Source organism: Triturus cristatus, chromosome 4_1 (assembly GCF_964204655.1).
Source record: "Triturus cristatus chromosome 4_1, aTriCri1.1, whole genome shotgun sequence".
Lineage (NCBI taxonomy): Eukaryota > Metazoa > Chordata > Amphibia > Caudata > Salamandridae > Triturus > Triturus cristatus.
This window is the reverse complement of record NC_140585.1, coordinates 952692391-952715725: the sequence shown is the minus strand read 5'-3', so window position 1 is coordinate 952715725 and position 23335 is coordinate 952692391. Positions and strand designations below refer to the sequence as shown.

The following is a 23335-nucleotide window of genomic DNA, read 5'->3' as shown; positions in this document are numbered from 1 at the left end:
CTACTACAGCCTCTGGCTTCTGCGGAAAATACTACCATATATGCCTACCTGTCATTGTAGGACATTAGTGCAGGCTTTGGTAACTAGCCGTTTGGATTTCGGTAATGCACTGCTGGCAGAAGTAGGGGAGACCCACCTAGCTAAGCTGCAGGTGGTTCAGAACACTGCAGCGAGAATGATATTTAATCAACCGGCAGGCTCCCCCTCGCTTCCATTGCTCAGAGAACTACACTGGCTATCTGTGAAAAAGAGATCCTTTTTCAAGATTTGTTGTTTCACTTATAATGCTCTGAACAACAGAGGCCCCCTCTATTTACAAAAAAAACTCCTCAAATACTGTCCTTTCAGAAGTCTTAGATCTAGCCTGCGGGGCCTTCTTCAGGTTCCTCGTTTCCGTCTTATCCGGACGGGTGGCAGAGCTTTCTCATATCTTGCTCCAAAATATTGGAATCAGCTTCCCCAGACTTTGCGATCAATTCCTAAGTATGAAATTTTCAGGAAACAGCTGAAAGCCTTTTTGTTCTGAACTCTTACTTTAGTCTACTCCATTGTTTTCCCGTCCAGGATGTCAAGCCTACTAGTTAGCGCTGAGATGCCTAAGGGTGAGTTGAGCGCTTTATAAACCAATTAACATAACCCTGTGATGATGCGTGGTCTGGGCGGGCCGCACTGGTAGCAATGTCTTTTGTCTAATGAATTCTGTTTTAATAAAGCCACGTGGCGTTGACTTGTGGAGCACTGAGTTAGTGGTACCTCTGACGCCCAGCGTGTGCGCAGCCTGCGATGATGCGTGGTCCGGACGGGCCGCACTGGGAGCAATGTGTCTTGCCTACTGGACTGCGTCATCTGCAATCGCCACTCCATCTGAATTGTGAGCCCTGCTGTCCGCAGTGTAGATCGAAGGCAATAGTCTGTACAGACATAAGTCTGCGGTACTGTGCCACTGTGTTCGCAGAGGGCCTGTGTCGAGGAGGCCAGCGGACATGGCGGCAGCCACGTGGCAGGGTGAGGGCCGCTGCTCTGACAGACGTGTTAGGTTTCACACAAGTGAACCACGCCCAGAGCCCCGGCCTATTTATTCACACTTCTACGCTGGAGTGGCGTACGTTGGACCAGCCCACTGCGCTTCTGCTTACAGGGGACGACGATACAGGTACATGACCGAGATCTTCCCCACTGCCTGAGGTAACATGGTTGCGTCCACTGTCACAACACTTCAAGCACCAGCAGTATATGTACACATGGAGAGGTTTGTGCTCTGCATAGTTAGGTCTGTCCAGCACATCACCGCTACACTTGGTATTGTGTGCATTATTATTGGTGGGTGACTTGCTTCCTTCACACATGTTTGGTTGCCACATCTTGGAACATTCAGCTATTGTGTTTGAGGGGCCATGCCGTTTTTGGAAGGTTCGCTGTCCTATTGTGCACTACCTCGGTGGTAGTAGGGGGGGTGGTCCGGGGGGGGGTCCTGAGGGTGGTGACAGTGGTTTTTGTGGCCTTCTTGGGTGTGGGAGGTGCATGATCAGTAGCTTTATGACATGAGTTGGTCTTCAGATGTGATTCTGTGCTGGGCTCCCTTTCACACTGTAGGTAGTCCTACTTTACACCAGTAAAAGGCTTATCGGCTGTTTTATTATTAGCGTTAGTTGTTGCTCTCATTTGTGGCGATTTTGTTTTTGTGGAAGCTATTGCTGGAAAACTGGCGATATCTGCGGTTTTCACCAGGTGGAGAATGGAATGATAATTTAAAATCATTGAAAAAACCATAGGTTTAATGAACGTTATAATTAGAAATTAGCACTTAAAAAACCTTTGAAATTCACTAAAAAAACATAGGTTTCAGGGACGTTATAGTTACAAATTATCATTTTAAACTCCTTTGAAATTCACTGAAAAATCCATATGTTTCAGGGACGTTATAGTTACAAATCAGCATTTAAAAGACCTTTGAAATTCACTGAAAAAACCATAGGTTTCAGGGACGTTATAGTTAGTTGCACATTTCACTCACAAAACCATAGAAATTCGGCCGATATAGTTAGTTGAGCTAACTATAACTCACGCCCCCGCAATGCACTGCTGATGACGTCACATATTACATCATTCATGACATGGTCAGTGACATCACTGATTACATCACTGATGACATCTCTGATGACATCATCCACGTGAAAATCTGATGCACCTCCTCATACCTTAATAAAACCTTTCTTACACCCGCTCTACAATACAGACTACCATTTTGGAAACAATAGAGACACCAATGCCAGTTACTACGTATGCACGCACTGATTCCTAGGTCTACACACACATCCACTCATTCACCCATGCAGTCACTCATACATGCAGTGACTCATCAATACAACACTATTATAGGCACTCATACACCTATACAAACACTCACACACCGCCACTCATCCAGAGTTATTCACACATCTAGTCAGTCATGCAAAGAATTAATCACACTTCTATTTACTCAGCTATACAGTTATACACACACAACCTCACTTATTCATACTGATACTAACATATACTTACTCTCTTATACAATCACTGATACAAGTACACACTCATCCACATAGCACTCTCACAATCACGTATAGTCATTTATATACTCCACCTCTCTCATGCACTGCATTTTACATATGTAGTTACTTGGACATGTAGCACTGAGATATCCATTCACTCACCAACACACCCATACACACACTCACCCACCCATACAGCTGTTTCCACATGCAGTCTTGAGCCCATACAACCAGTGAATAAAGAACTCACACATCTATGCACAAAGTCACACACCTCTCACCCACCCACACACACACACTCAGGCACCCATACAAATACTCAGGCAACCAATCAATAACCCATATAGACACTCATGTAGCTACTCATCAACCAATGCAGCAGCTTACACAGCAATAGACAGACTTATACAGACATTCACACAGTCACTAACCCATGAATTCAGTAAGACAAATTTAATCACTCACTTATACAGTCAGTCATGCACCTACTAAAACCTCCATCCACACACTTGTACACCTACTCATTCTTCAATATACCTAGGCCAATATATTTATAAAACATATTTAAACTTTACAGAAACACACAGTCACTGGATGATTTCATCAGTGATGTCATGAGTGATTTCACTGACCATGTCATGAATGATGTAATATGTGACATCATCAGCAGTGCATTGCGGGGGTGTGAGTTATAGCTAGCTCAACTAACTATAACGGCCGAATTTCTATGGTTTTGTACGAGTGAAATGTGCAACTAACTATAAAGTCCCTGAAACCTATTTTTCTTTAAGTTAAGTTAAGTTTCCTGTCAATTTGGAACCCCGCTGGAAAGAAGCGATATATATATATATATATCCGAAAAAACACAGGTATCAGGCACGTTAAAGTTAAAAATTTGCATTTAAAAAACCTTAGAAATTCACAGAAAAAATAAAGGTTACAGGGACGTTATAGTTAGGCTGACATTTCACTTGTACGAAACCTGAGAAATTAAGCCGTTCTAGTTAGCTGTGCTAACTATAACTTGCGCACCCGCAATGCACTGCTGATGGCGTCACATGTTACATCACTCATGACATGGTCAGTGACATCACTGATGACATCTCAAATGACATCACTCATGACATCATCCAGTGACTGTGAGTGTTTCTAAAAAGTTTAAGAAGGTTATATATATATGTCATGAGTGATGTAATGCATGACCTTAACAGCAGTGCATTGCGGGGGCGATTGTTATAGTTACTTCAGAGAAATGTCAGGCTAACTATAACATCCCTGTAACCTTTGTTTTTTCCAGGAATTTTTAAGGTTTTTTCCAATTCTAATTTCTAACTACAACATCCCTGAATCCTTTGATTTTTTTCAGTGAATTTCTAATGTTTTTTAACTAGCAGTCATGTTCGCAGAGTGGTAGAGAAAGAGGGCTGGGCCTCCAACCAGCGCTCAGGAATTCAGCTTCTTAGCCCCCAAGGTCCCTCAGTAGTAAAGTGGACTTCATCCCCCAACCAGTAGTGCGCCAGGAGGCTCGTTTGCAGAGTGGTGGAGAAAGGGGGTGCTTGGCCTCCGAAGACCTCACAACAATCCCACTGTGTAGGACTTACTGAAGGTAACAGGAGGGCTAGTTGGCCCCTAAGGACCCTCAGCATAGAAGGGGACTTCATCCCTCAACCAAGAGCGCACCAGGAGGTGCATTTGCAGAGTAGTGCTTTGAGGGGGCAGGGCCACCTGTGAGTTGCCGGCTATAAAACATTTTTATTTAGGAAGGAGGCAGTGTGGCCCTCCTTCCCTTGATAGTTTTGGGCCCCTGGGACCCCATTCCCCGGGGCATGCCCATTTTGTATATTTATTTACAAGGGAGGGGTGCCAGAGACTCCCACTTCCGGGCCATTTACCGCCCAAGGGGACCCCATCCCCCGGGGGTCAGGCCATTTCATATTTGTTTTGGTTTTTTAAAGGAGGAGGCTGAGAGGCCCCTCTCCCCAGGCCTATTTTGGCCCTTGGGACCCCATCCCCCGGGGCCCGGCCACTTATTTAAAAATGAAAAAAGGGAGGGGGGCTGAGTGGCTACCCTCCTGGGCCATTTCCAGCCCTGGGGTCACCTGTTTGGGGACTGCAGGGGAGAGCATGAAGGCCTATTACCCCCAGGGAGCTGCTGACATGCAGCTCCCTGGTGGTAAAAAGCAAAGTGCTCCACTTTGAACAAGTGAGAGCAGAATGCTCTCCCTTGTTCAAAATGGAGTATTGTTTGCTATAGGATGGCGGCAGCAGTGCTCCCACCACCCCATAGCAAACTGCAATGTCCCGGGTGGGCACCCACGCGGGGTTGTGTCCTTAGTGTCATCAATTATAACAGTTCATAGTTTAAGAAAGTCCTTTGTTTGATGATTGGCACTCCTCCCAGGATGTCCTTCACGGGTACAGTCTTCCTGGGGTCAGGACGAGGTTATTGTTGCTCATCTTTTAGCGCAGGTGCACTTTACTCAGTGACTTCTGTGTCTTGTCGGGGCATCAAAATAGGGATGGCAGCCATTTTGTGGCCACTCCAGAAAGGTCAACTTAAGCAAAGAAACATAAAACGTAATTAATACATGGAAATGACTATTAAAATGTTATTCCCTCACTAACCCCTCTATTTGTGTGTATTTATCTAGCAAAAGCAACACACATTGCAGTTTATACTCACAATTTAAAGCACGATTCACAAATCACATCACAAAAGCAACATACAACATGCAAATTCTAAATATCTGACAGTATGCGTACGAAATTAGTTTACGTATCAATCAAGCCATGCAAATGCATTTCCCACGTGTATTTTCTAATTAGTAATGTTGATTAATTAAACACAGCAAACAATTATTACTATTAATGTTAATCAATTATTCATGTTAGTTCAAAATAATGAAATGGAGGAGGTATACAATTCTTAGGGAAAACCTCGCTCCAGCACTGGCGCCGACCTTTTACCTAGTTACGTGCCATATTAATGTTGTGTGATTTTCTTTGAAAACTAGCCTTCTTTCTTATGCATGAGGATTCTTAGTATCATATCTTCATCCCCTGCCTAGGACATGTGCAACAGGATTACCATCTTCTGTATAATAACTCTGTACAAAAGTCACCAATATCGTCATCCTTGAACGACAGACGCACAGTACCATTACACATCAAAGTAGAACCCATGGGGCTACCTTTCGGTATAAAAGAACCACATCTTCACTGGGAAACCAGAGGAGAAGCTTCCCTGCTGACACAAGATGCTGAGATTCCGGCACGCAGAATCTCCAGCATCCAGTGATCTGACATCCCTTGCGGGGTGTCCATCTCGTGACCGACTAGGTCCTTTGTTCTCTCCCATCAAACAATGGGGTTGGCTCTCACCTAGGGGATTCTTGGCTTTACACCCTCCATACATGCTAGGTACATTTACGTACACTCAGATAGGGTTGGCATTTTATTACCATGTATCTATGTGTCTGCCTATATTCAATGTTTTAGCACCATGGTAGAATTCTACCTTTTATTTACTCTGTCAGTGCTTACAGTCGTATATCTCTGTTTCTGTCTCATAGTTGTTGCAGCACACATATTTGTTACTAGAAAGACACTGATTTCATAAATGCTTATTGAAAAAGTTGCAGTCGTTTATTCTATGTATTTCTCTAAGACCAAGTGAGCATGAGTGTCTGAGTGAAAAGTAGCACACTGTTTCCACGATCCCTGAAGGATCAGGGGTTGTCATGTTCAATAGTTGCCAGAGATTATTCACTCCTTGGTAAAGTTAGGGGGGTTAAGGTAGCACTGTGAGCTAGCTGGTCTAAAGGCTAACATATCCTTCGGGGTGTCTGGAATCAGTTTAGACTCCAATCCTGTAGTTTATGTTGTCTATAAGCACAGATCCTATATCGACTTATAGGAACTACATGACAAAACCTTTCATATCCTTGCTAGCAGAAGGTACTGCTATATAACACAATGGACATTGTTTATGTGACTAAACAATGAGACACTCCCAGCCTATCAACTGCCCAACTTGCTCTGAACATGACACTAAGGGTATTTAACTTTTGGACACTCACCTTTGGAGTAGCTAGACTCATAGGTTAAGACCTAAGGAGGCAATATTTAACAAACTAGAGTAAGAGCTTCACACTGGAAACAGAATCAGGATCTTTTGGCTGCAGGGGCCTCTTGAGTGTAATCTTTATGCAACAACATTTGGTTAGGTTGGCAAGGCAGTTTCCCTACTGGAGAGGGGGAGAATTTTCCATGCTTTGCGATATATTTTCTCTGTTGTTGTTAAGCTCAAGCTCAGTGTTCCAAAGTTGTAGGATAATGCTAGAGGCTCCCACATACCCTAACAGAAATAGCTTTGCCCATATTGTGGATTTTGTGCTATGTAAACAAATGATGGGCGGAATGCTGAATAAATCATACATTCACGCCCAGTCTAGTGATCTAGGTTAAATCCATTGTTCTTTTGCTCACCATGCCACCCCAGTTTAGACCCAGCCATATGCAAATCAGTCTTGACACTGTGCCTCATGGGAACAGTCCGGACCGAACTGCCAAGCCAGGTCCTCTCTGGACCGGAATCAAGCATCCTGGGACCGGTTTCTGGGTATTACCCTTCATCAGCCAGGCTAGCTTGAATCCAGTGGCACAGTGAGCAAGGGACCCATGTCTGGGCATACCCATCCCACTTAAGGTGAAAAGTGTTACGCAAACAAGCATCCTGGGACCGTTTTCTGAATGAAGACCAACTCCTTTTTTTGTGCTAGGGATGAAGGGTTTACCTTTTATTTTAGCAGTGTGGTGAGTTACGAACATTCCATGGATTCTATTTTCCCATTCACATATTTAGCCAGTTCTTGCATTCATGTTGACTCATGCAGGACCTCTCTGGCAGTATCGGGTGCCCAGCCTGCTATGTAGGATGCGTTGCCTCAAAATAAAGTTAATGATGATTTCAATGGGGTATTACGAATGTATGTCCCTTTTATGAGTCCTTTTCCAGTTTGATACTTAAACAGCAGTGGTTTGTTATTACTGACCTCCAGTGATGTGAAGCTGCTGACGTGTAACACATGCATTTCTTAGCAGAAGAGCCTTCCAGAGTGTTCAATAACAACGTTCTGTGTGTATTTTGAGCTGCTTTCTTGTCAGAAACGACTGACCTGATGGCCTGTGTGATACAGGGCTGTAATGTCATAGTGACAGCCATCTTGGTTGTCGCTCATTTTCATGGCCCTGGATGGCCATGCAAGGCAGAACCGTCTTGGGTAGAGAAAACTCAAAATGACACCAACGTGCTAGGGAAAAAACTCCTTGGATGCTAATGTAATTTTTTTCTGTTTTGAATAAAGATCTCCCTTCTTGGAAGATTGCTTCTTGGAGCTTTTGGAGATTGTGTCTATCTATCTATCCATCTAATACAGTCAAATTCATTGTTATTGTTTAACTATTGCTACATTTTTACGTTTGGTTATTGATCCCATCCATAGTTAGCAGTTTATTATTGCTATAAAAGTTGTTAATCTGTTATTGTGCCCAGTGAAGCTATGTTTTGAAACATTGACCTTGGAAGTCAATGTCTGCTGGGTTATTTCGCAGCAGTGGTGTGTCTGAAGCAAGGGGATTGTCGAAATAATAAAAAGTAAGTAACCTTACAACAGCAGAAACTTAATTTAATGATGTTTCAGAAAAGCCAATGTCAATTCTTAGTGACAATTGTCACTAAACATTTATGTCTTTCTAATGTTAACTTTACAAGGAACACTCTCAAAATAGTTGATCTATTTATGTATTTGATTATAGGTACATCTTGCGGAACCGGCCTAGATGACAAGCCTTCAAACATAAAGGATTACACAAAATGTGGGGATTCCCAATTCAAAGATTTGCAAAGGAAAAGTGGTTTATGTGATATGTTCTTCCCACTAGAATATGGTAAAATATAATACCTCTTTTGTTTTTCTTATGTATAACTGTTATTATATGCATACAGTAAGATAATATAATTGTGTTAGGATTTAGTGAAATGGGAATCGGCCAAGAGCCATCTGTAGAAGATTCAAATTAATACTGTTTACAAAGAATTTTGGAATGCACTTTCCTAGTTGATCTATAGGGTTAACAACATACATTATCAGCCCACAAGCAGTGTTTCATGAAAAGTTGATATTTTATTCAACAGAGACATAATAAAAGTCACATCTGTGAGTATACAAATATATCTTTGCAGCTGACGAGTGTTTCATCTGAAAGTCTCTTTGTAGCTGACACGTGCTTAATCTGAAAGTCACCTTTTACGGGCCAATAGACCACTAAAAAAAGGAACAGTCTTTTCATGACACACAGAGTGCTGAAGATTCTAGGGAGTGTAACCTTTTCAAAAAGTGGAGGCAAAAGAAGTTCTAAAAATTAAGCTAGAAGCAAAAAAGTTGTTCTCGCTACAAAAACCAAGTGTACACTGATTCCGAAAACATCTGCATCCAACAGTGTCTGAATATCTTGCAAGAAATATATTCTTATGCTCTGGCCACTGCAGTTACTCGGTCTGTGTAGACGCGAGTGGTAATTGGATTCAAGTAAGTCGTGAGTGTTCTAATGAAAAGCACGTACGTACATCTGGCTTGTCGAGTACTAGAAGGTCGTGTCCAGGATTTATTTAATCTTCCCAGGTAGATAAAGTAATTTCCACAATAAATTTTGAATCAATGGCATAATTGAAACACCTCAACTTCCATAATTTCAGTAATATTAACAAAGGATGCAAAGACGCATTGATTAGGAACAACAAATCCATCTTTGTTGGACACCACACCATCCCAGTTCGCACTCAATTTGCAAGGGCTTGAGAACCCTTCATTGGCTACCTGGGAGCCAAAGAATAACATTTAAAACCCTCTTAATTATGTTTAGGGCTCTGCAACAAACAGCTCTCCTTAAATTCAAAACAAGATTAAAAAATACCAACCGCTGCGAAATCTTCGCTTTACTGAGCAAAATTTGTTATGCATCCCTAGGATACACAAATCAAGAGTGGGAGACTGGGCTTTTTTATTCTGGCCCCAAAGCTGTGGAATTCCCTTTCCAACCATCTGTGGAGTATTTCCTCAGAGGCTGTTTTTAAGGCTTACCTGAAGACAAACCTTTTTAAAGAAATCTGACCCTCCTCTGATGTTTCTCCTTCTTCTTTTCTGTAATTATTATCCTTTTTGTTTTAGTCTTATGCTTCCTTGCAACTAGCGACAGGACGCTCATTCATTCGTCTAAGGGTTTTTACTTTGAAATTTAAGGGCTAAAACTTACGGCTTGAGTTCTGCCTGCCACAGATTAATTAAGCCAGGTCAGCGCTGTCATTAAAGCCACATTTATCCAGCCAATCATACAGTATTGTATCAATGATGCTGTCAAATGCTATTGACAGGATAAAATCAGGGCTCTTCATCTGCGATCATATGTAGGTCATCCAAGATTGCTGTATTGTCAACATGAGTAATGCATGTAGAGCCTAAGCCCACTTGACAATCATCAATTATATTGTGTTGAATATTGGTCTGTGGACAGTTGAAAGGTGCCAAAGCCACAGAGTCTGGTGTGCTTGGTGGTGTATTGGTAAGAGTTTGTGCCTGCCTTTCACAAGACTATGGAAGACTTTTAGACCCTGGACATGGCCTCTGTTTAGCGATTGATGCATGATTGGTGGAGAATGTCTGTGATGTGAAGGGAGCTGCTGTGGCAGGTGCCATGTTTTAAGCACCTACTCTGCAAATACTTTTATTTAGAGAAAATAAACTCCTAAAACCGGATTATGTTTCTCTAAACTAACATAAATGACCCGACGTGAAGGGAATTTTATTCCTGCATGTGGGAACCATTCTGATTTTTCCATGTGCTTGTCTGGCATGCTTTATAAGGCAGGCACTGGTAGAGAAGGTGAATTACTGTTGCTCAAAACTCCGGAGGGCAGGGCATCCATGACTGTGACCTGGCACCCCCTGGGTGAGCAGGCCATCAGGTCAGAGGATTACATTGGAACAAGTGGAGGCTTCAGAGGTGTAAACAATGTGCTTCCCATGACTGTAAATAGATTGCGCAAACAGAGTGTGGTGGGGTGGGAATCTGTTGTTCTACTGTGGTGTTCCCAATTTGCCAAACTCTAAATGAGGCCCTTGCTCCTGAAAGTCGTGAAATAACCAGTATGTTCTGGCACATTTACCAGATTCCTAAACCTTTGAGGAGCTGGCTGCATGGAGCACAGCTTGGGACATCACTTCTACTGGAGTGTAGAATAATGGCCTTCTCCAGCCTTAGTGAGAACTGGAAGGCTTGTCTGTGGGTTGCTGACTGTCCCTACATTGGTAGCATTCATCCCATAATGGTATCGTGGTTTTGGCTCATGATTGCATGAGAGGAGATTTCTCTTGCACTTTGTGTCAGAAAGTAACACATTGAGTGCTAGGAATTATGTGTTTTTGATCTCTACCAACTACATTACTAGCTAATCCTAACTAGCAACACTGAGGTCCCTTAGGAGAGTACCATCCAGATATAATTCAACAAAATTACCCACATGTGCAGGAAGACCCACACAGGGATATTGTTGAACCTATGGGAATGGATATGTGCTTCCTCTATATGAGTTTACCTTTTTTTTTTACAGACCTCATGAAATTTCGAAAGTGACTGTAGAAAAAACAAATACCTTCAAATCTGCCCTCAGCAAATACCACCACTACCTCAGGGAATCCAAAAATGAAGCCCTAGCCATCAGCATCAAGGCAAACCCCAATCAACGTTTCAGCATAGTCAGAAAATGTGCCTGCCCGTCTGCCACCACTACCCGTCCTTCCCAAGCCCTCTGTGACTCCCTGGCAGACCACTTCCACAACAAAACAGCAGACATCTACAGCAACCTCGACTCACAGCCAACCTAACTTTGTAACCTCCTGATACACACTGGCAATTCCCACAGCAACATAACTGATTGGACACTGCTCACCACGTCAGTCACCATGATGATCATGACCTCTATCCATTCTTGAACACCAACAGACCCCTGCCTGTACCACACCTTCACCTTGGGACAGAAGGAAATCAGCAGCACACTCACCAACATCCTAAACTCATCCGTCACCACTGCCACGTTCCCAGACTCCTGGAGGCACAAGGAGGTTAAACCCCTACTGAAGAAATCTTCTGCCGACCCCAGTGAGCTCAACAATACAGCTCCATTTCACTGCCCCCCTTTCCAGTCAAGGTCCTGGAGAAAGCCATTAATTGCCAGCACACAATTCACCTGTAAGGAAACAACCTACTCAATGCCTCCCAGTCTGGCTTTTGCTCCAACCACAGCACTGACACCGCTCTAATAGCCGCATTAGATCCATCCCCGACCGCGGCGAGACAGCAGCCCAATCCTCCTTGACCTCTCAGCAGCTTTCGACATCGTATCCCCCCACACCCTCATCACCAGACTCCACCACATTTACAGCAGAGGAAACGCCCTCAAGTGGATCACCTTTCTCACAGGACGCACATAGAGAATATGCTTTTATAACCCTTCATCTATGAACCCAAGAGCATCCTCTGTGGTGTCCCCCTAGGATATTCCCTCAGCCCCACCCTCTTCAGCACCTACATGATGCCACTGGCCGACATCATCCACACCCATGGACTAAACTTCATCTCATACAGTGACAACACTTAACTAATCCTCTCTCACAGAAGACTACGCCACCAGCAGGGTCAGCTTCCAGAACGCCATGACCAATGTCGACACCTGGATGAGATCCAACTGCCTAAAACTGAAAACTGACAAGTCAGAAGCACTCATCTTCAGAAGGAACACCTCCCCATGGGACGACTCCTGGTGCCCCCCCACACTCAAACTCTCACCTACCCCTACCAACCACGCCTGCAATCTCACCATCATCCTGGACAGCGATCTCTCCATTAAGCGATTCATAAGATTTTCAGGTGGGTCCCCATTAGCACCAGGAAAACGGTGTCACCAGCCGACTGGACTATGGAAATGCACTCTATGCCAGAACACCACCCATCGCCTCAAACAACTACAGACCATACAGAACACCCCAGTCAGACTCGTACTCGAGCTCCCAAAATGAATCAGACTCACCCCCCCACCTCAGAGGCCTCCACTTGCTCCCTGTCCAGAAAAGATGCCAGTTCAAGCTGCTGACTCACGCCTACAAGGCCCTGCACAACGCAGGACCATCCTACATCAACCACCATCTAACCAGACAACTCCGATCAACCTCATTCGCACACGTGCCCTGCATCTGGCAAAGCTGCAGTGGATTTCATTTCTTCTCCTACCTTGCTGCCAAGTCCTGGAATGATCTCCCCCTCCACCTCCGAACCTCCCCTTCACTCACCGATTTTAGAAAGCGACTCAAGACCTGGCTCTTCAGCTAAGGCTCTCCATACCTCCATTACCTGGATACCTCACGAGGTGATCAGCTGAGCTATATAAATACCGATTGAATGGTAATACTAGCTCTTCATGATTTATCCTCCAGCTCTGCTGCCCCTTCTGCATGCCTTCTAATTTCCCATGACACTATCAGTGGTTTCTGGTAAGCAACCAAAATACTTGCTCCTCTAGTATGCTAAGCATTTTTCCTCTGCAGAGGTGGCCCAATGCAGAAATACAAAGGAATACAAAAGGAAAGTAATTCTTTGCAGAATGCTATTGTTCCGTGTCCCAATAGTTGTTTTAATGTTTACTAATGTTAAGCTTTTATTTATGAGATGCAAATGTACTGAAAAACTGGAAGGAAAATTGTGCTGGTAGATGATCTTATCATTTTATTGCTTAGCATCTTCTCTGACTATATTCTATTATACTTAGGGGGGTGGTCAAATTATTGTGGTCACCCTATAATCCGATCACATTTATGAGATATGTCTTAGTAAAACCTTTTAGTGTAGACTCTAAAGTTATCCAACACTTTGTTACACGCTTCAAGATTCTAAAAACTACTTGACTAAAACCAAAATACATCATGACAGAATGACATTACTGACTAAATAAGGTTGCATTGCTGATGCATCTGTCAATTAAATGGTTCCTCATGTGTTGTGGACTCTTTTCGCTGTGCTCTTTGCACCCTCATGGTATTGATCAACTTCCTCACCTAAGAGTCATTCCAAGTACTCTTCAGTTTGCTAGGGAGTACAAATCCCTGCCACCTGAAATAGTTTTAATTACTCTGAGTTCAGTTGTATTGCCTCAGTAGCTGGAACTACTTCAGGGTGGGTGGGGGAGTAGGTAGAGAGTTTGTATACCCGTGTTCTTTTCTCCCTGGTCATTTATACAATCTTGCCCTTTCTCCATTCATTCTTTACTATGACTAGGCCTGGCAGAATTTCGAAACAAGCAGAGTAATCTGAGTGATTTTGTGTTGCTCTTTGAGGCAGAATTGCTGTTAATTACTCAGTTACTCCTGCTGAAGTTAAGAGTAATTTTGGGGGGGGGGGAATAAAACCCCTACCTCAAGAGAACAAAGGCAATGCCTAATTGATTTCATATGTCTACATCCCTCTTACATATCTTCTCTTGTAATCTTTGCACATTACAGTTGCCAGACTTGTAGTTTAGCTGTGTCATGTTCCAGTCTACTTTTAGAACAGTTCCAGGTTGAGACTTGCATGCTGATTCTATTGTCACAGAAATCTTCCTCATTACTAGGAGTAAAAGAATGACTTGCTCATTTGGTATTTAGACATGTCCAACAATGCACTCTTTTGCTCTAATTCCAGTTGTTAATTCCCATGCTATACATGACTTCTTATCCAAAATTGAGGCTCTAGGTGGACACAAAATGTACACCTAATACTGCTGACTATAAATTGGCTTTGATGGCCTCCGCCTTTCAAGATAATTTACATCAACTGTGTGGGACTTGGACGTTTTTGGCTAAAGTTCCCTAAACCTTTTGCTTTCCCCTAGACATTTTTTCTGACATGGTGTTGCCAACTTAGATGCTTTGGACACTTTGCCACTGCTGATCAGTGTCAAAGTGCACGTGCTCCCTGTGTAAAGTGTAATAGTAATTGGTTATCCATCATTGATATATGTGCCTTACTAGTAAATTCCGTAGTAAAGTGCACTATGTGTGCCAGGGCTGGTAATGCAAATGCTACTAGTGGGCCTGCAGCACTAATTGTGCCACCCACAGAAGTAGCCTTAAAGAGGGAACTCAGGCCTGCCATTGCAGTGCCTGCGCGCAGTTTGTTAAACTGCCATGTTGTTCTGACAAGTGCACCCACTTGCCAGACCTTACCCTTCCCTTTCTATGCACATCAGACACCACTATGGTAGGCCCAAGGTACCCCCTGGGCAGGGTGCAGTGCATGTGAAAGGTAGGACATGTACTAAGATGTGCCATGTCCTGACAGTGAAATAATCTCCATTTCGTTTTTCACTGTTGAAAGGCCATTTTGCCCATAGGACAGAATGGGGAGGCTGTGTAATATGTTTTCCAGCCTATCTTCCCAAAGGCTTAAGATGGAGAGGTGAAGTTTAGTATGCCTGAACTCACAATGTAATAACACATCTTTTATGAAGATGGTTTTTGCATTGTGTGTTTAGAAGCCACTCTTTTAGAAGTGGCTGGGTTTTTGTGCTCAAACATTTCTGTGTGTCTCTGCCTGGTTGTGGATTGACTGTCTGGATTTGAAAGTGATAGGATCTGGGGAATGTCTTGACCCAGGGGAGGAGGTGAGACAGCAACAGGCTGATCTGCATCTGGAGTGTAGGGGGAGGAGTAGCCCTCAGAAATGAAGAGGCTGGGTTGCTGCCATAAACCAATAGTCCCATCTCCTGCTGAGTGATTGAGAATCCAGACCCCCACTAATCAAAGGAAGAAGGTGTCACTGGCAGGGAGGCACCCAGAACCGGTTTGAACAGGGGTCAGGGCCCCCTGCACAAAATGACTTCAAAGATATTTAGGGTATAACTATGAGAGCTGAAGCCCCTGAACTTTGGAGAATGGATTGATTAAGTTTGAACAATACTGAAGTTACTTTGTGGTCAAGACAAACCTTTGCCAAGGAAAAAACAACTGAAGAGACTGAAGAAAATGACTGACACTTGATGTGTGTTCTGGGGCTGGCCTGCTGTTTGCTCTTTTAACCAAGGAGAGGCTAAAGGGACTTTGCTGTGTGCTGTGTCCCCCTGCTTGAAAGGTCTTTGCTGTGTGCTGTGTCTGGGAGTAACTTATCCCCAAGGGCCTGAGGTGAGCTTGCTCCCTGTTGCGGAAAACTCAGGAACACAAACGTTTCCAGGAGAGTCTCAGCGACGCTGTGTGTGTGTGCTTTGTGCAGCCTGAACCCTTCGTGAGGATTGTCCTGTTATCGTGTGCACCAGAGTCCAAGTGAGTCTCAGCGATGCTCTGTGAGTGTGTTTTGTGCAGCTTGAGACCTTCATGAGGATTGCCTTGTTATCGTGCACCCGGAGATCAAGTGAGTCTCAGCGACGCTGTGTGCGTGTGCTTTGTGCAGCCTGAGACCCTCACAAGAAGTGCCCTGTGATCATCGGCACCTGGAGTCCAAGTGAGTCTCCGCAACGCTCTGAGTGTGTACTTTGTGCAGCCTGAGACCTTCGTGAGGATTGCCTTGTTATCTTGCACCCTGAGATCAAGTGAGTCTCAGCGACGCTGTGTACGTGTGCTTCGTGCAACATGAGACCTTCGTGAGGAGTGCTTTGTGATCGTGCAGCCAAAGCTCAAGTGAGTCTCAGCAACGCTGTGTGCGTGTGCCCTGTGGCAGCCTGAGATTTTTGTAGCATCAGCGGCCCGGACCAGCAGCCATGGAGGAGCTGAACCGCCGGCCCGAGCCTGCCATTACAAGAGGGGGACCTCGAACCAACCTCGTCGAGGGAGGGTCGAGTCCCACTGCCCGGAATTCACAAAGATTGCATTGGAGGCCCAAGTCGCTGGAAGTGGAGAGGAGAGCGAGGTCGCACCCCCCAGGTAACCTGTGTTGACTCCTGGGGTGGGGAGCGGGCTCGGAGGGAGACGCTCTCGGCCACTCGCATTCCTGCAGCGTGAGCCTCTGCTTCAGCTCGTAGCGCGGCCTGTACGTGCCAAAGGAGTGTCAGAACCAGGGCCGGAGTGCGGAGCTGCACTTTTTGTTACACCATACCCGTATGGGGCAACTGTTGACAGAGGCTGACTGCGAGTCAGCACGAGTGGCGGTGATCGGTGCGGGAGGGTATTACGCATCGCATTATTTCTGCAGAACTAACTACCTGATTACTGTATTACGCATTGCATTATTTCTGCAGAACAAAGTACCTGATTGTTGCGTTACGCATTGCATTATTTTTACATTGCAAAGTGCCTGATTCTAGCATTACGAACTGCATAGCATTGCATTAGGACTGCAGTGAAACGTTTAGAAGTGCTTATTAATATCGGCAGAACTTGCAAGGGCTGGCTGGCCTAACAACCGGCCAGGAGGAGTATTACAAATACGCATATGTTGGATTTACATTGTGTGGTGTTATCGTATATCTTTTTTTATATACATTTATACTCTTTTTTTTTTTATGAAACTCGTTTGGAGTCCATTTGTGGTGCTATCATTGGGTTGCTGTGAGCGTGGTTGCAAATACTTTACACATTTGCCTTGAAGATAAACCTGGCTGCTCGTGCCAAGCTACCAAGGGGATGAGCGGGGGCTATCTTTGAAGGAGTCCTTCCTTTCCCTGACGTGGAAACGAGGGTCCCTATTTGGCCTAGGGTGCCTGCCTCAGCCAACCAGGGATCCCGGGTCTAACAAACAGTATTTTCAACAGCCAACTTTTCCATCATCTTTGAATAGCCCTGCTGTGTTATGGAGATATTATTGGGCCAAGATCCTCTGCATTTCACTTAATTTCTCTTCACTTCATTTTCAGAAGATGCTGTTCCACGTATTTCTGTGATCTATTCTATCAAGTTACTTGCTCTCTCCTATTGTCTCTTATACATTGCTCAGTAACCATAGCTGGGAGTTGAGCTGCTTTTCTTTCCTTCTTGTGCTTGTGAAATGGAATGGTTGCAGTTTAAACTGACTGTTCTCAAGTTCATTCCATTGTAACACAGTGACGCATGGCCCTGTATTTACCAGCACGGTACTCTGGATTGAAGACTACTGTGACTGCATATCCATCAAATTTCCCTTTGCTTGTTTTGCAAGATTCCCTCCATATAAATTGCATAGCCTTGGTGGAGCTCTTTCAGTTTTTGGTTCAACGCTTGCTTCTCCTGCACCATGTTCCTCTCAGAGGATTTGATAGTGACTGAGTCCTTCCCAGTGTGGGAAACATCCTGGAACTGAAAGAAAGTCCTTCAAGCTCCACATATTTCTCATGCCAGTTAGTAGTAGGTACAGCTACGCAACACTTGGCTGTATTTTATGTGAAAAATCAGGAAGGCGGTATAGGCCTTTCTACAAACTGCCTAGGATGCTCTTGTGTGAACATTAAGCGAGGGTAGTCACCATTCTTCCACTCATAGTGTTGCTAACCAAGACTACAGGTTTACAAACTAAGATGGGGTAAAGGGCCCTCTAGACTGAGACTTTCAATGGGTTGACCTAATCAAGCACATTTGCATCTAGGACCTCCAGATGGTTAGATGTGCAAGGTGTTTAACTTCTAGTTGCCAGGGAGCTTTCTGCTCTGAGAATTGAGTTCCCCCTGCCCTCAAGCTCAGAGATCCAGAGGGGTAGGACAACTTTAGTGACTTCCGAAGGCCTAACTGCATTTGCCAGACCTGTGTTCTGGAATAGGCAGGGACAACATGTGTTTGGTAGTAGAGGTAGAGCTTTCTCTTTTGGATTAGCAACATGGTCAAATGCAGCATCATACCCACGACTGGTGAACTTGATTACCGGATAACGGTCTGTAATGCAGGCCTTTCCGATAAATGTCCCATGGTCCCAATGGGAGCTATAAAACCATCCATGTGAATGCTGCATACGAATGCTAAAAACTCCAAAAACAATTAAATACTGTCTGGATTTAAAGATGAATCACAACAGCTCTACTCCCACTTACCTCACTGTCTGCTCAAATAAGGCTCGAGAAACATGTAAGCAAGGGAGTAGAAAAAGAACAAACACCACTATCCATAGGACCTCCCTCTCAGTATATATGAACTGTCTTCTGAGAGTTTTGCTTCAGTACTCTTCCTAATTAAAACAAGAGGACTATATTTCATGTGTGAATGCACATCAATACTGTGGTATACTGAATCTTTACAACTTCTTGTGACAAAATCAAGAGAAAATGTTTTTTGTGGTTTATGTGAGGTTGAAGTAGACATGAAATCAGATAGTTTTTGAGGAGTGTCTTTCATCTTAGCACAAACCATATAGTCCTTAAAGTATATCTTAATGTCTTTACTAATAGCTGACCACCAGAAATTGCAAAAACAAGATTGAACTTCCTTTCTCCAAAATGTCCCAGTACAGGAGCATTGTGAGACCAAAAAGAACCTTGTTTCTTTATAAACAGTTGTGGGTGTAAATGTGCCCTTTAACTTAAAGTAAGCCTTCTCAACCAGTTTACTGGTGAGGATCATCTTGAATACGTTGTTGAACATCACAGTTTTTCAAGACTTCTTTCAACTGGATCAAAAAATCATTCAGATCAAAGGAATCTGCTCTATTTACTGTATAAATGTTTGAGACTTCTTGTGCTATTACTTTTCCATCTTCTTGTTGAGCTAGAGTGCTTTTCTTTGTTTTTTCCAGGCCAGTAGGTGATAACATAACGACATCTAGAGAAGACTAACATCCTCCTTGAATGTCTAGTGTATAAGCAGTTCATAGATTTAATAAGGCTGAGAATTCTGTGATTGATCTGAACTGTTACTGGAAATCCAGCCCTTCTTAATAATACTCATAATAATGTCTGCATTGCGAAAATATCTCTGATAGCCAAAAGTTATTTATCACATATTGTTTAGTTCTCGGTGTATTTAAGGAGGTGTGAGCACAAAATGCCACAGGATGTAAAGCATTTGGGGAAGGATCTCTCTATGATAAAATTGCTAATACATTCTTGATAAAAGTTAGTGTACACCAGGAACCTTTGTATTTTCTTAACAATTTTGTGTGGAGGGCAACTGAATACTGCCAAAACCACCTGAGATTCATACTAATAAAGTTGTCTGAAATAAAGAATCCAGGAAAAGGAACAGAATTTAAAAACACGTGTTTCTAATTTTGTGTACGGGGAATGTTTACAAAGCTGTTGTAACACTTCCCTGATGACGTTCTTTCACATTTCTGGATAGTATTAGAACATCATCTGAAGAGATGAATATGGAGCTCTCCAAAACATTTTGGCATATTACTCGATGTCAAAACGTCACTAGGGTGTTAAGTAGATCCATTGGTATTAGTAAATATTCATACTAACACTATCTTATATCAAAGGCTGCTTTTCACCTTTCACCAGCCCTTATTCTTAATGCATTATAGGCCTCACTGCGGTCATTCTTGGTAAAAAGCCTTATCAACTGATCCAATAGGAAATAGACTGAGATTAAAGGTAAGGGGTAATGATTTCAAATTAAATTTCCTATTACCAATGCAGGGACAAAGATCACGTTGTTCCTTGGTAACAAAACAGGTGGGAGCCACAGCTGGCAACATAGAGTAGCTAAGTAAAACATTCCTGAAAGAAATTAGTGAATGAGTTAAGTGATTTTATTGAGAAAATATACATTTAAGTTCCACCACAATAATATATATATATAAATAATTTGTTAATAATATGATTATGTTACTTGCAGACTGTCATATTTATTCTATGATTGCTACATGTACTTCTCATTATTGGACACTACTTTATTATTGTCATAAATTATATGTATGAGAAGGGTTCTGAAATTTCTATTTATTTCATACATATTAAATATGTTATGTTGGAAAATATAACCTTGTATGTATTATATAACATGCTTTTATAACAAATGAATGTATGTTTTTACAATCTTTGAATTGCTCTGAAGAAGTGGCATTCATTACAACACATCTGCTATTTCTATGACAAGAATAATGCTGAAAATAAATGCAGTCATTACTTTTAATTGAAATTTAAGGTGCCATTAAAAATGTGTGACTTTTTACTAGGATCTGATTCTGGTTGAGAATGATTACTAGTGCTAGGACTGGTAGACAGTGTGGTAGAAGAAGCAACTCCAGATCATACTCCCGATGGTAATAGATAAGGTATGTTCCATAAATAGTATTGCTCATTGAGCACTGTTTTTAGATCTTTAATAGCAGCTATAGCCTGAACCATAGCTTGTAAAAAGTTCCGATCAGAACTCATGCCTCAGTTGGCATAGGAAACTACTAGGAACTTGGGCGTAGATTTACTATCAGCTGAATCTGATAAAAGGGGCCAGCTGCAGCGCTGTTGGCGCACGGTGCAACAATGTTTGTTGGTGCCCCCAATCACCTCCTTTGCTACAGATTCCTTACCCCCCTTTAACAGAGATCCTTAATTCACCATAACCACTCTCTTCCTCACATGTATTTATTTTGTAGCACTACTCATCCCAGTGTAGGATGTCCGAGCACTTTACATCACAAACACACATTACACGTAGACAATGAATCATATGTGTGTGAATCAGTGTATAGTAGATGTTACATAAGACAGAGGAATACAAAATGTAGGAGTCACATGTCATCCATTCTGGCAGGCAGTATAGTTTGAGAGTGCTTGGTCTAGAGAAGCACAAACTCAGAATTTAAAAAGTAACTCCATAGTTGGGGGTTCTTTTTAATATAAGAATTTATTTCTACTCAAATTTACTCTTTTTGCGACATTAGGATAATGAAAGACCTGGTAAAAAAACATTTTGTTCTAATCTATACCTTGCAGTCTGCAGAAAGCAAGAGGGTGGCCTCTTGAGCACAGCTGTCTCTGTCCTCCTGTATGTCCAGCCCACTGTTGTGAATGCTGTTTCCACAACGCGTATCGGCAGCGGGGGGTGAGGCAAGACAGTAGCCCGCCAAAGCCCAATAAAGGATTTACTTGCGGTGTACCATGCATGGAAGCAGCTCGGCGTGCGAGTAACCCACTGGACGGCTACGGCTAATCTATATTGGATGAAGAGGGCGAAGCCTCTGCCAAAGACAACGAGAGCAGTAAAGAGCCGTGGTGGTGCTTCACAACCAGAGAGTCAGAGCATAGCCTATGCTGCCTGTTGTGGCCCATCCAGGCGCACAGAATCCCTCTATTGTATGGCTGTCTGGGAGAAATAATCCAAGTCCAACTGCACCCATTAATGTGGCCCAGGAACAGGCTGCAGGCACCAAATAGTTATGACAGGAAAATACCAATTTTATAAAAGTGGCATTTTCAAAATTGTAACTTACAATAGGATTTTTAATAACAATTTCCCTGACACCGAACCTCAAATGTTTACCTGTTCCCAATCAAAAGTTAACACATATTAAATGTAATAAGGCACCCCAATATTATCTTATGAGTGAGGTAGGCCTCACAGTAGATTAAAAACGTACGTGTCCAATTTTTTAAATGCACTGGACAATGGGCTACCTAAGGCCTATCTTTGATGACTTGTATCCAATAAAAGTGGAGTTTAAGGCTAAGCAAGAGGGTTATATTGCCAAGACAAATTGGAAGTTTAAAACGGTATGCAGGCTGTAATGGCAAACTTGGGATATGTTTTAAGGGGCTTCTTAAGTGGGTGGCCAAATATGTGCTGCAGGCCCACTAGCAGGAATTTCATTTACAGGCCCTAGGCACTTGTAGTGCACTGTGCTAGTGACTTATAAATAAATAAAATATGCCAATTAGATGTTAGCCAATGTTACCATGTTTTGGGGAGTGAGCCAAAGCATTTTAGCACTGGGTGGCAGTGGTAAAGTAAACAGAGTCAGAGTTGAGGGGTGAAGGCAAAACATTTGGGAGTGACCCTGCAGAAAGGGCCATGTCCAGCCGAGGAACTACACAACTTGTAGTCCATGGATAAGAATGCTAAATTCGTTTGACATTTAAGTCATCTGTCAACAGTGGTTCCTAAACCTTTTCAGTACACCTCAACGCATGGCCTCCCGTGGCTCAAAACTGGTGGCAAGAAAGGTGGACATTTGCGGATGTCATTACCTCTGCCTACTTGTTGGTAAATATACAGATGCCCTACATCTACAGATTATTGCACATGTTTCTGGAAGTGCTTGGTCACATCATGCAGCCCTCCTGTATCTTATGCCACCAGCCACCTCCTGCTGTTTCTTAAACATCAAAAAAACGGTCGTCCGACACCTACCAATTTGTTTGTCTAGTCCAATAAGCAAACCTGTGCTGCCAATGCCATCGGAAAGGTTACACTGAAATACGTTTATCCTGGAATACATGGTCCCTGCAGATGGAATGCATGTCAAGGCAATTCCTAGAAGACAAAAGAGGTACGGTGTTCCTGGGTGGCAAGTTGGCCACCTGGTGAGTACTCAGAGTGGTGGGGAGGTGGGAAATACCTCCTTTCTGAACTAGGACCCTCACACCCCAGAAAGCTAGCTTCATCATCTGGGTCTGCTCCTCGTTGAGCCGGCGCTGCAATGCTCGACGGGCACCCATAAAGGGGCTCTTTATCGGAGATCTTTTGTTCCTTGCCGTATAGGTGTCGTGGGTGTGAGGGGCCTGGTAAGATGTAGATGTGGTGTGTTGGTTAAAACAGGTAAGGGAATCCTCTATAATTATTTTTATTCTGGAGAGGTCACAACCTGATTAAAAAGTAAAA

At 43.2% G+C, this 23335-nt stretch overlaps 1 protein-coding gene across 5 annotated transcripts in view; it reads left to right on the top strand.

Annotated features, from left to right (window-relative positions):
• LOC146855888 (protein NEDD1-like) overlaps window positions 1-23335 on the top strand; it is a 544173-nt gene that overhangs the window by 347908 nt on the left and 172930 nt on the right. For 4 of the 5 annotated variants that reach the window (XM_085650673.1, XM_085650675.1, XM_085650674.1 and 1 more), the window contains exon 10: window positions 8349-8480. The exons of the other annotated variant lie outside the window; for it this stretch is intronic. In XM_085650673.1, coding sequence (XP_085506799.1) covers window positions 8349-8480 — 132 coding nt within the window. The remainder of the gene's footprint in view (window positions 1-8348; window positions 8481-23335) is intronic. 5 annotated transcript variants of the gene reach the window in all.